The 15133-nt window shown below is 46.5% G+C and overlaps 1 protein-coding gene across 15 annotated transcripts in view; it reads right to left on the bottom strand.

Annotated features, from left to right (window-relative positions):
- LOC120951291 (heterogeneous nuclear ribonucleoprotein R) overlaps window positions 1–15133 on the bottom strand; it is a 54363-nt gene that overhangs the window by 24477 nt on the left and 14753 nt on the right. For 8 of the 15 annotated variants that reach the window (XM_049605821.1, XM_049605820.1, XM_049605822.1 and 5 more), the window contains 5 exons: window positions 7132–7253; window positions 6849–7042; window positions 6644–6771; window positions 6306–6547; window positions 2608–2743 (listed from right to left, as the gene is read on the bottom strand). In XM_049605821.1, coding sequence (XP_049461778.1) covers window positions 2608–2743; window positions 6306–6547; window positions 6644–6771; window positions 6849–7042; window positions 7132–7251 — 820 coding nt within the window. In that variant the 5' untranslated portion in view covers window positions 7252–7253. Of the gene's footprint in view, window positions 1–401; window positions 538–2607; window positions 2744–6305; window positions 6548–6643; window positions 6772–6848; window positions 7043–7131; window positions 7254–10358; window positions 10776–12524; window positions 12992–15133 lie in introns of those variants that run through there. The other 7 variants (XM_049605828.1, XM_040369904.2, XM_049605829.1 and 4 more) reach the window with 4 other exon arrangements.

Genomic DNA, 15133 nt, shown 5'->3' with positions numbered 1-15133 from the left:
GCAGATTTTAGGGGTTGTTTTGTTTGCGTCTGAGATGCCAAATATACTCTACGAGCCGTTTGTAGTTTGAAAGGAGAAAATGAATGTAACAACAAAACCGTCGTGCTTTTTTCAAAAGTTATGCCAATTCCAAATTCTACCACACGCATCCAATGTTCAAATAGGCAACAGAACGTCAACATTTTCCTCTCGTCGTAGTTGTTGTGATGTTTTCTTCGTTTGGTTGATTTCTCTATTTAAGGTTGCGTTGTGCTCTACATATCTTTAGCTAGGTCTGGTCGATTTAGAGTTAATAATAAGCTGCGCTCTCAATCAATGTGTACACTAACTTTAATAGGAGAAACGAAGGGAAAAGTCTTATTCCCCCTAGTTCGGGGGGTTCGAACGTGGTTGAAACTTACGTGCATGTTTAGCAAATTCCTCTAACAACTCATCGCGATCTCTATTCTTAGGAATATTGCCGACAAAGAGTCGGTGATTGTTAAACGATATCGTGACACCAATCTTTTTGCCATTCCGAATTTCATAATCATTCAGCTGGAGGAGGAAGCGGATTATCGCGGTGAAGTTGGTTTTGGTTTTTATTGTTGTTGGTTTTGGAAGAAAGAGAGAGAGACAGAGATTTCATTCACTGCTGAGGTAAATAGATTGTTTGCTGCTTTTGCGGTAAGTTCTCTGGAGGCTTTAAGAAAAATACCAATATTATGTTGAACGGGTAGAGCAGAGGGGTGTGAGTTTCAGGGCGGGGGGTGGTTTACAAGAACTTTATTTCTAGCAGTGTACTGTTATGGAGTGCATATTTCGAAGCGATAAACTCATAAAATGATGGACCATGGAATGGATAAAGTAAAATAAAAATAAACACACGACATGACAACCCCGAGCGAGGTTGTGATAAAAGCAATTGTACATGTTAAGACGTTTATGCCAATGCGATAACAAAAAATGGATGGTTTGATAAAAAATCATAAGGCCGTCTGTCACGACATGGAAATGGATCGTGAGGAAATACTCTTAAAACAACGAAAACAAAACAAAATGGAATGGCTATGGAATGGTTTTATGGAATGGTAAGGATAGAGCTTTTAGCTGATGGTATTCTGCTGTCGATTGTATGATGGAGAGTAATGAGATGAGTGTAGAACGTAAATGTAAAAGCAATGCAATGCGAGATAGTAGTAGTAGTTGGTACAGAACGCGCACACCACAGTTGGCAAATTACTGTTTTGTGGTTCGAGCTTGGCGACACTTTAAATTGGTGTATACATCCTCTTTGGTTGCTTTATTTTTGTATTTGTATTTTGAATATAATGACTGGAGATGTGTGTTCACAAAGATACGCCATTAACACGAGAACGAATCGAAACACCAGATGAGTAGAATGGAAGCATAAAATACAGTCCATGAGCGAGAAACAACGATAACTGTTGTTAGAACACAATTATTGTTCATTGTTACACACAGATATGTTACGCAAAACAAGAAGAAACAGTGCATAAATAATCGTACAATCGTTAGAACGAAATGACACAAAACACATAAAAATTGCATTTAAAAAAATAAATCCTTTGTTGCAGTTGTAAATGCGACATGAAGGCAAGATGGATGTTTGACTGTGAACATTAATCACAAATTAGTGGTGGTAAATGGTCGATGATGATGATGTGTTGTGGTACGAGTGAGGCGAATAGGATGAATGTATGCTGCAGCGGATTAGAAACATATCGGCGATGAACAAAGTAACACAAAACACTGTACGCACTACCACTGTTGTGTGTGGGTGTAAGAGACTTCTTGCGAAGATACAAACAAAACCATTGGGCACTGGAGATGAGAATTTTAAGCTAGGTCGCTTTGGTCGATTGCCGATCGTAAACCGTGTGGAGATTCACTTTAACCCTTTTGAGCATGAAAGTTCTCAAGAAAAGCTGTTGGCTAGTAGAAGTGGTTGAAGTTGTTTGATGGAAAGAAACGATTATGATGTGTAGATTGGATACAGCAGTTTGCAAATGCAAAAGCTTGCAAGAAACCAAAACTAAGCATGTTTGACTGATTGAATGTGGCCTTAGAATGGAAAAGCTCACGATGTTATTTGCAATACGATCGTGATAGAAGCCAGCGATTTTAATAACTCTTCAAAAACAGTCACTCGTAAGAGATCCGCTTGAATATATTCAACTGTATTGTAAACTGTTTTTTGCGTGATCGGTTGTTCTCAAAATATTTTTGTGCTTGAAATTTCCGATACCATATATGGCCCCGGTGGCATCATAATTGTCGTCGTATGGTATAGGTCGTAACTGCTGAAAATAAGCATTCGCTTAAGACTTGAACGCGCGAGGCAATTCTTTACTATGTCGGAACCGGGCCCGTCACTGTAAACGGTAGTCATCGTTTCCGACTTTCATAATGCAAAATAATAATCCAAAAACATAGTAAAGAAAAAGTGTATAAAATGTAATAAAAACTCAACATTAAAAAACAAAACGGAGGAAACGAAGATAAAATATAAAACAAAGTAAAAGATGTTTAGTACAAGTAAAGAAGTGAAGAATAAAGAATGAATAAAAAAAACAAAGAAATAAGATAATTTTGAGCATGATTTACCTGTTAGTTTACCAAATTCATCTAAAATCTCTTCTTTTCCTTTAGATTTAGGTATGTTGCCTACAAAGAGGCGCAGATTCGGCACGCTTACATTTATTTTCAAACAATTGCCGGGCTTTATTTCATAATTATTGAGCTGTGGGGTAACAGATATGAAAAAAATAATGTGGTGAACAAAAAAGATGTAACAATTTTGACCGAATTGGTGTGCCCGGACGGATCCGGCATCAGACGGACGAGACCAATCAGGAGGCGTTGGGAGGTGTGGAGAAAATGTAGTCAGGGCAATAATATCGAGGAAGGGAGTTGGATGGGGAATAAATTTTGAACTGATTGCGTAGGATGGAAGGAAAAATGATAACCTAAGTGTGTCTAATCGCTTGTGTACAGATAAACGTAGTGGAAAGCAATTAGAGAGACGACGCGTCTATGATAATATACACATTCCTAAAGCGTAACTAATACAATCAATTATCAGTTGTGGTTTATCAGTTCACAGATAGTGGAGAAAGTAAACGTTAACAGTAAGATCTCGTCTAGGGAACTAGAATCAACTTTTTCAAACAATACTTACAATAGTAAGAGGAAATTCGGAAACAATTAATGATCATGCTTGAGTGAAATAGATAGAACATTCAATAATCCCAATAATCTAAAGAATTACTTTACACAATATTTCTAATTTTGCGAGGGGATATCTAACATTACACTGCTCCGTACCAAAGCGAATAGATGTTTTTGCATTATATGTAAAAAAAAACTTGTACGAAATATTAAGCTGTGTGTTGATGTTTGCATCATGTTAACGATCACATTTTTCTTCTGCTCCTGCATCGATAGACAACCATCTGGTAACACCATGGCACACGAAAACAGACAGGAAAGAAACGGATAATGTAGCTGCAGAAGCGGTGCAATCAACTGCACCCGGTCCAGAAAAAATGCAGCTGTATCCATCCAAATAAAAGCATTTATAGCCCCCGGCGTAGGTAAAAATGGCTCCCGGCAAATAAACAAAAAAGAAAATACAAAAGAACGGTACAAAAACCGATCAGCAATCATTTGCAATTCTTAATGGCCCCAAAACGAAAAAATAGGAGGCAAAATTGCAACACTGCAGCACAAATGACAGTGGCAACAACAGCAGCAGCAGCAGCAGCAGCAGCAGGCAGTGCACGGCAGTGACCCCGGCAGCTGTTCAGCGGGCCCGAGCCAAAGGTTGGGAGAAAGTTAGCGATCGTATGCAACCTTTCTCCTCGGAGGGTTCAGAGAACTGTTGCCACCGGAACCGATTACTAACGTATGGGGTTGTTGTGTCCACCAACCCCATACAGACACACCCGAGCACACACACACACGCGCGCGATAGCTCCGTTACTTTTTGCGTCTTCATCGGAAGTGCATGTGCATTTTAGAACAAAGGGGTGGGAGAGAAAGAGGAAAGCGGGTTGTTGGACACGCGCACATTTCCTTTCCTGGGCCGTAACGATGGCTTCGCACAGGCCTTGAAACACAGAAACGAAAGCAGTGGGGGTTCTATGCAGCATGACTGAACCGAAGCGTGTGCGTGTGTATGTGACGAAGACGGGGAAAGGGAGAAATGAAGGACGTTTTTGGATACCGTTATTTCATCAGCACCAGAGCACGCCCTCAAGAACGGGAAAGGATGCGGAAATCGTATTTGTTTCGGCTTGAATAGGTAGCGTCGTGGTAGCAGCAGCTGATAGTGGCAGCGGTGTTGGTGTGTGATCGATATCTTCCGCTCGACGCGTGGATCGGTGTGCGTCAAGAAAAAAGGGATCGCTCGCGCCCGATCCGGTTGGCATTAAAACACATCCTGTGCGACGTGTTGCTATGGGATTAATCATATTTTTGGACCATCCTCTTTGTGCCTTTCTGTTCCCCATATCTCGAGGCGTGTGCCATGCACGTGCACCTCACTAAATGCGGAAGACCGATACGTGGAGGCGAGTCGATGAAAGTGTGCTACATTGGTCGATGATCAACCGCGCCATGTTGCGGAGGGGAGCGTCGGATGCGTTTTTGCTTCTTAAAAGAGTGTTTTCGGTGGCGCAAGAAGCGTGGCAAACGACGGATCGGCCAGGTGCCATATGCAATTCAAATGCAACAGGATACAGATGGTGCGGCTCCATAGCTCATCCCCACACGCAACGGTAAAGAAGAGCAGTCAGCGGAGAAAGCAGCACGTGCTAGCCGTTTTCCCTTCCCAGGGTGCATAGCCATCTTGCAGAAAGTGCAATAGGCATGGAGGCGGTTGGAGGGATACACCAACAAACAAGTCAACTAACGGTATAGTACCGTTACCTCGATGCAAGGTTAGAAGGTCGTAAACGTCGTCCAAAATATAACAACGATATGTAAAAGTTAAACGATAGTATTGGAGTTTAAAGGAGAGTAAACGATCGAGTGAAGGTAAACATTCTAATACTATCAATTGTCGTGTACGAAAACACTGGGACGGATTTGTCACGAGAACCGTCAAAAATTCAGCCGATGAGAACCTTTCCTGTTCAATGAAGCTCAGTTAATCACCTCCGTTCGGTTATGATTTGGTTTGAGGGGCCGCTCAAAAAGATTCGTTTGACTTTTGTTCCAATCAGATTCCAATTGTTTTATTCAGCAGTGCCAAATGTTGGAGCAGGGGTGTATATGTGTGTGCTATATATGTTTGGTTTAATTGTGTGAAGCCGTAACACAAACAAGGGCAAGAGAGAGAGAGAGATAACCCACTGTAATGCTCGTTTTTTTTCTCTACCAGTAAACAACGACATACATTTAGATAACTATGAATAAATAAATACCAATCACCTCTACTCAACACCATCATTGTAAAACAGAAGTCCACCATTGCATAATGTTATAGGGGATATTTTTTGCTTTTGTCGCTAGCTTTTTTTTTTGTTTGCATCATTTGTTGCATCAATTTAAAGCATCAATTAACCGGATGGGTGAAAATTTTGCACTGGCCAAACATTGGTTGCAAAACAAAAGAACGATGTTTGTTGTGTTTGGTGGTTATTTGCAGTTAAAACTATATAAAACGAACTACATACTCTTATCTTTCGATAGATATTAGTAAGGTACGCCGCCGGGTGGGGAATTGGGGGAGAGAGAGAGAGAGAGGTTTGTTTCTTTTTTTTGTGTGCAAAATTATATTAACGGTAACTACATGGCTGGAAGGTAGGAACATACTGCAAAATAAGGAGCAGGAGGAGGGAAATATAAGGAAAAGGACAATAAACATAACACGAACAATGGCAGCAAGGAGTGGGTTTGAAGGACAGGCGACAGTTGGTAGGAACATAACTTAAAATGAAGCTTGTAGTTGTGTGCTTAACAAAAACTAAAACAATACAGGCGTACTACAAAATAACGAACTAAAAGGATAAATAGTATTTACCAAACGGCACAGGGGGAAGCTAATAGGTTTGAGCAGGGAATATGGGATAAAGAAACAAGAAGAGTCTCGAAGAGGAGCGAACAGATGTGGTTGTATAGAGGGAGTAAATGGTGGGGGTTGGTGGTGTGGTAAGGTTGTAATAATCAGACATATAAAACTTGAACCACACTGTACGCCCGAGTGAGGGAAGCTCGGCCACAAACGGCCGGGCGGTCTCCGCCGCTGGGGGAGCCGGCGATGGGTCGTCGGAAATCGGAAACACAACAAAACAACTTACCTCCCGTACGGCGTTCGAGGCCGCATCCCGTGAGGTGAAGGTAACGAAGGCGTAACCCCGGTTGGTGCCGGTCATCGGGTCCATCATTAGCCGGAGGTCCCAGATCTTGCCACACTTCTCGAACAGCGGGATCAGCTCGTCCTCGTACATATCTTTTGGTATTTTGCCACAGAACACCTCGCAACCGTTGCCGGGCGTGTTGCCCGTCCAGTTTGGCGGTGGCCCACCGTACTTGCGCTGTCCTGTCGGGTGCGCACAGAAAGGGAGAAGCAATCGAAAAGTGTTAGCGTGCTTGGTAAGAGAACGCACCAGTACTACCAGTACACTCTCCAACATACCTGTGGTGACGTCCAATGTGTAGCCTGTTCGTTCGAGAATTGCTTTAATTTTCTCCTCGTCGGGCCCCTTCGCTTGTACTGTGACTGCAGGTGCCGGTTGTCCTTGTTGCGTGGCCCGCACTTTTTGTCTGCGGAAGCGTTAACGGTAATGCGATAACAATCAGTGCAAAATATGCTCAGATGGCGAGCTGTGACGCTTAGTTACCTGTACGTTTTCATGACACCGCAGAGGAACGCCGATTTGTTCGACACATGTTCGAGGTTTGAGTCTAGGAACTGGTCCAGTACGTCCAAGGCACCTTCTACATGGAATTCCTTCAGCGCATCCAACGCCCGCTCATCTAGTTCCGAGTGGGCCAGCTTGCCCGTTTTGTAGATGTCGTCCAACCGGCCGGCAACCTGTACGGATGAAGGTAAGAGCATATGGAATGAAGACTTGAACCCGGGGGAACAATAATGCCGGAAAGCACCGCAGGGCAACTACTCACCATCTTATGTAGTCCATATTCCAGCAGCTTTGAGTAGTCCTGCGTTCGTTCGCCGTCGCCACCCTCGCCTGATTTTTGATTTGCCATCTCTTCTACAACCTCACCATTACCTTCGGCCATTTCTGTGAAGCAAAGTAAAAGAGAAAATGTTTTAATTTTGTTTAAAACGGAGCGGTTTAAAATAAAAGGAAGCAATGTTTAGTTTTCAGAATTCCCTATGTAAATCGGTGGAGCATGAAACATAATCTAGGATAGCGTCAACATCATCACGTTCAGTTTGTAGGAAGCACCCGAAAAAGCATCTGATGATCACTGACAGCGAGCGAGAGTAGAGCAAGTCGCGGCGCGCAAGAGAGCGACCGTGTGGCGAGCGCGAGAGCGACCACCTGGGAAGCGTAAACCCAACACGCGGCACGCATTATGCGTACACTGCCGGCGCGCTCTCTCGATACGCAACCCTGTGGTCCGCGACTATTTCTCTATTCTCGCGGTGCGAACGACCATCATCTGCAAGTGCTTTTCTTTCTCCACGCACATTCGCTTGGCGGTGGATCTTTTTTGCAAACTCTATGCGACGCACCCCTACACACCGCTCTCCCCTCCTCAACACAAAGAGTTGGGCGGTGCATGTGTGTGTGTGTGTTTAAAAATTGCGATACACCGTCGCGCACGCTCGCGCACCCGCTCGCTCTCTTGCGTTTGTGTACGCGTACACGCACCCGGCTTTGCGCGAGGAGATGCTGTGCTCGCGCGGTATCGTGCAGTTGCGTGTAGCTCTAGCGTATCGATTGTGCGTGTCTAGCGCGAGAGCGAGAGAGAGAGAGAAAGGGGCCGTTGCGTTCGCGACGGTCCCATGCGGTGTGTGCGTAGGCAAAAATTCGCGCGTCTCGCCTCGCAAAGTAGGTCAACGGTGACGCGTACCGCGTGCGCAACGCATTTGATGGTAGTGGTAGACAAGCGGGTGCGTGCTATAGATTAGCACGCGGTGGCCTAGATCAAGCCTGACAGTGAGAGCGAGAAAGAGAGATAAGCGCGATGGTGCGTTGTGTTGTGGCGTTTCTTTTTTTTGCGCATGCGGTTTTTTTTTTGGCGAAAAGATGATTGTGTGCGTTGCGTGTTTTTGTGTGTGTGATTTTCGCATCGCCGTTTTTTTTCTATCCCCGTTTTGTACAGTGAGACTCTCTTGCAAGTGTGCGAGACGGGTACGCACGCATCTCGTTTCGAACGGGGGTGCGTTTCGCGATTCGCACACGCATGCTTTTACTATCTGCTGTGTGTGTTGTGTGTGGCGAGAGGCCGGTGCTGTTGTGTGTGAGTGCGTGCGCCAAATAATCATATTTCGGCACAGGCGGCCCCGAAAACGAGGCCAAGGTCTCTGGGTTAGGTTCGATTGAAATATAGGGGGGAGAAGAGACGGTGCAAAAGTAATCTAGTCGCGCACTGCCGATGAAGTGGTGGTCGTTGCCGGTTGCGTTCGGTTGAGGTTTTGCGAACTCAGCCCGCAAACAACGCAGCGACGGGTTGACCTTCGCCTCTACTTTTCGCATCGTTTTCTTGCGTTTGCTCTAATGTATGTAGAGTTGGCAGGCAGTCCGAAGCCAGAGTGTGCACACCGTGCGCGGTTTGAAAGTGAAAACAGTGTCTGTGTCAGTGCGCTACGCACGATCACAGTGTATCGCATGGTGTTGAGTTGTTTAGTTTAGAAAAGGAGGTTTGTGCCGTTGCCGAATGTGAACCGTAGCATTTAGGGTGGATTTTTCTGGGAAAAGTGCTGTTTTTGGTAACTTAAAGGAGTGTTATAACATTGGTTTTGAACAAACATTGCCATTAATTCTTCAATCAACAGCTTCAAGGTTATTAACACATAAGTCAACACAGTGTGCGCCAGTGTGATTGCAGGCTTTGTGCGATTATCAGTTTTGTCATCATACTTGATATTGATAACTTCCTTTAAATTGAAAATTATCAACAATTTGTGACAACTAAGTGATACTTTGTGTTGGTGTTAAAATAAATTACGAATAATTCTAACAAAAAAGCGATGTTTCTTCCCTGACGCAACATGGGAGCAGCAGTGGGATGTTCCGTGAGTGCCGCTTCCTACCAAATGTGTTCTGTTTGAGTGCGTACACGTTCGCACAATTTGAGTGGCAGGAGTGAGAGCGCGATAGATTTTTTGCACACCACCACCACCACCACCTCACACACGTACAAGTGAAACCAAGCCCCAACGGGGCAGTGTGTGCTCGTTTGCGAAAAACTTGCGCAACGGGCTATTTCCAACCCTGCTTCCTTCCCGTAGAACTCATGCGTCGTGCATGGCGGTGTATGTATATGTGTGCTGGTGCCTTAGAATGTGGCTTAAGGGGAGCAAGCGACGAACCATCGTTTTATCGTCATTGGATTTATTTGCAAAAAATTATTTGAATGAAAAGTTTGAGTTAGTTTTCCTCCAAATTGCGCTAAAACACTGTTGCACACATTTTGCTGGCTGTAGTTGTTTCTAAGCCTCTGCTCGTGAGTGTCCGTTTGATATGTTGGTGATGATGATGCTCGCCCGCCCCAAAATTGGCTAAGTGTTGGTTCAACTCACACGCACACATACAATCAACAGTGCTTATAACACATCGAAACCAGATCACACGGGCCAAGAGGCAAGAAAGTATGGTGTTTGTTAGGCAACATTTTAGCAAATTACTGATCGAATCTTCCCAACGACAGTCACATCTTTTGCCCCACCGTAACTTAAGTGTTGCAGATGGGTATTTTACGCACTTCAAGTGTATCACGCATTCGGCACAGCTTGGCTTAAATAAAACACTGTTGCGGCGTGCGTTTTCAACCACCAGACACAACCACCACGATTGCAAGAGTGTACCACAGGCATGCCAAAAGAAGGTTGTGGCAGTGTGGTGGCAGTATTAGATGATGGTACACAGAAGCACAACCACACTCAGTCATTTTGCGCACATATATCATCAAACTGGGGGTGTGTAGTACAACGCCTAACTACGCACATACACACACAAATACAGACACCCACACAGAGACACGACGATACGGATGAAAAGAGAGGTCAAAAAACTTAAGTCTAATGACCTTCAGATACGCTGTTTTCTTTGATTATTGGTCATCGGGGGTGACGGCGATGGTGTGGTGTTTTAAAATGCTTCAAAAATGTTTTGGCTCCTGTTGAGCATCCTTTTATGTTTGTTTTACATTAGCACCTTGTTGCACCGCAGAAACGGACGCGGTTCCGCCGCCTGTCAAGCGTAAGGGTTGTCTCCTCTATGAATTTACACTGCCTCAAAACACTGCCCTGTCACGAACACAATTGTGTAGGATACAACATTCACTATCCTTCTTGAAAACGGTACTTTTGTCGACTAATGGGAAACGTTGTGTCATACTGAAACTGAAGTATCTCTTCACACTACCAAGGGCCCGTGATTGAATATCGCGGCACTGTCCCTACAGCTCCAAGTATCCCCCCGATCGCACGGATATTATGGTTTGGAAAGCACGATTAACTGTACAAATCTGCCAGCAAACTGCGCAGGGGCACAACCATGTTCTATCCTCACTACACGTAGCGCCCGCCCGTCACCGTCTGGCAGCGAGTTGGGCCGAGATCGGCTGTCCCTATAACGCGAGCGTGCACACACTATCTCCCTGCCCCGGGACCCACCACCATCGCCACCTCCCCCCTTTTCGATTACTAACCCGCCGCACTGTGAGTGAAGCGATGACGGTGTTTCCTCGTGTAGCCCTTTTTCTTTTTTTTTTTTTTATTTTCCCAAAAAAGGGCCCGTGCTTCACTGTTCACACACTTCTCACTTCTACATGGAATGGGGTTTTTGGAATGGGACCCACCCACACACAAATTCGCAAACTCTGCTACGCGATGCAAAACTGAGATCAATATGAATTACATTTATCAGATAACACAAACCGCGCACACACGGCAAAAGTGTGACGATAATGGCGATACTGCACAAAATTTCTTCCAAAAAAAAGGTGCTCAACGTATGCGAAAGGGAGGGAGAGATGGGGTGCTTGCAAAGTTGATGTTCTCAAACAAAATATTGAACGTTTTGATGCCGCGATCACAGTACACCGAATACACGAGCAGGAAGGCACAGCCACAAAAAAAAACCTTAATGTGTCGCCCTTACTTCATCCCGTCTTCACTGCTTCTAACCGGGTCTGAGGAAATGGATTTGATTCACCGTGGTAGCGAGAAGGCACACACCTTCACTCCCGTTTGGATCCTCTTTTCCTCTATCCACCAATCACGCACACACTCTCTCTCTTTCTCTCTCTCTCTTGCTCTGTCCTTTGTTCCACCAGTGCTATATCGCGCGAGCGCGTTACACCCGGCCCATCGCAAGAAAGCCGGCGGCAGCGCAACGTAAGAAAATCGCAAAGAAATTCGCGCATCGCGAGAGCGCGTTCACAGTATTCCACCCGAATTAGGGGGGAAGAAAAGCAAGAGGAAGAAACCGAACGAACCCCAACGGGAGATTCGCGAAAATTTTTGCGAACTAATTATCTTTCGCGAACGACGACGCGCGCGTGGCCAACAACCTAGCCCCGCGCGCGCGTCTCCGTGCCCCCCAAACCGCCATTCCTCCTACATTGCTATTGATGGATTGTGTGTGTACGTGTGTGTGTGTGTGAGAGAGTGTTTCAATGTTTCCCCCCAAACTGTTGATGGTGTTTGTAATGGCGTGCTTTGTGTTTCGCGTTTTTTTGTGTGTGCGTCGATTGAAGTTGCTTCATTAGATTATTGGCATCCCTTTCACACCGAAGGGTGGGGAATGGCGAGCGAAAAACACACATGCACGCGAATGGGGAGATCTTAACCGAGGGACGATGCAACGAGAAACAACGCGCCCGCGGAACGCGAAAAAGATCCTCAATTCTAACGCACACACACACACGCACAGCGCTGAAACTTTGCCGTGTGCGTGTGTTTCGAAGGTTATTCACCTTCTGGACGCCCGAATCTGTGACGCAACGCGAACACGGTGGACCGTTTTCCGCTGGCGCTCTCGCGCACTGTGTTTCACCATTCCCTCTCGCTGTGGCTGTCTCGCTCTTGCTAACAAGAAAAAAAAAACCGCGAGCCCATGGTGGGATGAATTGATGGCCCACACTTTGTTCCTACACACATGGGGTGGAAGTTGCGGAGGGGGGATGCTTAAACTAACTGTTCTTTAAAACTGAATTTGGACACACAAGCGACCAAAGGCCACAGGAGCCAACACAGTAACCCATGGAGACGATCAAACGAGCATCCCTCCCCGCCACTTTGTTACATCACATGCAGCAAAGTAGCGGAGTCAGAATCTCCGCTTCTGTGCTGGGGTGTACCGGTGAATTAATCTTACTAGATTTGCGCAGCCTATCCAATCGCTTTTTCATGGTCGCAATGTGTGTGTTGGATGCCAGTATCTGTCGCCTCGCCTTCCTTCGCACTGGTCTTCAATCGCGCTCCTTTCGCTCGTTAAAATGTCGCTTGATTTACTCCGTTCCTCTTGCTCTTCAAATCTCTTCGGTACACAATTTTTTGCACAAAACACAAAACCTAACGTGCCCTCGTCTTTTACTAAAATCGCTTTTCGTTTTTTTTTTGCTTCACGTCTTGACTTCACGCGTCCTGCTTGCAGATCGAAATGCTTCAAGCTCTGTCCATCCAGCCTGCGTTTTCCTCTTTTCTGCTCACACACACGCACACGTTGCAATTTACTTCATCGGAAACAATGAAGCTGCACCGGAGCAGCAGCAGCAGCGGCAGGACAGGTCCGGAGATGAAGATGACAATCGCGAAAAAGATTTGGAACCGATGCTGTACCGTACTCGTTACTTGACTGCACTGAAATTTACTGGTCGGCTGTACGGCTGGACGCAATGTTTACTGCGTGGTGTGTGGCTGAAACCGTCTCCGCGAAACCCGGCGAGCCTCGTTGCCATGGAGACGCAGAGCAGAGCTGTCAACTGCTGGTAAGCACTGTGCGTGCGTGTGTGTGTTTGGTTTGCAGAAATTCTTTCCGGTGCGTTTCGCAATTGGAAGTGGCAATTTAAACAATTCACGGTAGGTTAGAGCAGGGGCCTCCAAACTTTTCAGCTCGCGGGCCGCATTGCTTCAAAAATAACTATATTGAGGGCCATTTGACGCTACCTTTAAATGATGAGTGAACGTTTCAATCTCGTTTTTACAACAAAATACTAAAGATACTAATACAGTTTCGTGTTACTAAAGCTTGATTTTTGTCTAAGAAAAGTAAAAAATTCATTTTTATTTGAATAAGTCATAATAACGTAATATTTATATTAACTCTGGCAAAGTCATCGTGGGCCGCATTATAAGCTCTTGAGGGCCGCATGCGGCCCGCGGGCCGTAGTTTGGAGACCCCTGGGTTAGAGGAATACTTTTAATTACAAAAAAGCTTCATGTTTTCTGGTTGCAGGTGCGAAAGCGCGAGCGCCGAAGGATGAACATGCAGCAAAGCGCCGAACGACCGCATCCCCGGTCACAGGAGGGTGACAGCAAGAGAGGAAAAGAGAGGAGCGAAAAAGTTTTCCTTCCCTCCCCCCTGGGGTCGGGCGCTCTCGGGAAAAACTTCGTCAGCTGTATATAAATCGATTTTTCTCCGCAATGCTCTCGCTCTCCCCCCCCCCCCCCATACGGAATGCAAGAAAACCCGGAAGCAACCGGCGCACACCGAGTGCGCCCTTACCCGACCGGAGCAACACCCACGGGAAGGACGCGAGCACGCACCCTGTCGGTGGCTGGTGGTGTTGGCTATGTACACGAGTTGTGTGCATCTGTGCTCACCTACACACACAGAGAAAACACTCACACCAGGGGAAAACCAAACGGGACAGCGAGCGATAAACCAAGCGGTGTGACGTCGTCGTCCTTCTGCCGTCGAAGACACACCCGTCTCTTCCGCACCAGACGGTTCCACAAGCCGGAAGAGACGTCCCGGAAAACAGCGTGCCAGCCAGCCAGCCAACCAGGCTCGAGGAGTCAGCCTGTCAGTCAGTACGTGTGGGAAGTTGGGCGCCCTTACCCAACGCGGTAAATGCGCACCACGGTCGGGAATTTTCCCGACACACGCACACAACGGAACCGGCGAGCCGGCGAGAGGGTGAGACTTTTCCCGACCCGAACATTGCGTAGGACATGAGCGGGAAGGAGCAGCACGTGCGAAAAAGGGACCACCGTACCTCCACTGGACTGGTGCGGTGTGGATATCTATCCTACACACTAAACAACGAACCCACACGTAAGTGCTTCCGTGTACGGCGACGATGTCTACTACCACACTAACGGCGCGAGTGTGTGTATGTTGGTGTGAGTCACACACACACACACACTGGCTGTATCTATTGTCTATTTCAGTCGCACTCCCGCTCGTATCGCCGACACGCGTCCTGGCAACGTGCACGAAGGCTATGACCAACCCCAACGGCCAGACGGCATTGAGGCCCACTCGGGCCCTTCGGTGGATGCCGACGGCTGCCGCGCACCAGCGGATGAGGGTTGTCTGTGTGTCGTGCCCCACCCACCCAAGCAGCGGGTGTGCATGTGTGTGTGTGTGCAGGTGCGGAGCAGAAGCCACCTTTTTCTGCACATGGAATGGCGACGGTGGCGGCGGCGGCCCTCTTTCCACAGCATTTAAAAAGCGCAGACAAAATCGATATTTTTAGCCGGTGAGACTTTTGTTGCTTTCGGCGGGCGGCGGCAAACGGGGAAAGCATTGTGGAGGCAATGCTACGAGACATCACTGTGTGTGTGTGCGTGTGTGTGAGAGAGAGAAAGAGTCGGTGGAGTTCTGTGGTCGGCTCCACCATCGCACTGGCCGTCTGCCAGCGCAACCTGTGCCAAATAGGGTCGAAAAGTGTGGTGATTGCAGCAGAAACACACACACACACATACACACACAACACACCATCAAACATGAAACATGAAAATTGCATTCCTCAGGCCTCC

Source organism: Anopheles coluzzii, chromosome 2, assembly GCF_943734685.1.
Source record: "Anopheles coluzzii chromosome 2, AcolN3, whole genome shotgun sequence".
NCBI lineage: Eukaryota > Metazoa > Arthropoda > Insecta > Diptera > Culicidae > Anopheles > Anopheles coluzzii.
This window is presented reverse-complemented; position numbering and strand designations above follow the sequence as displayed.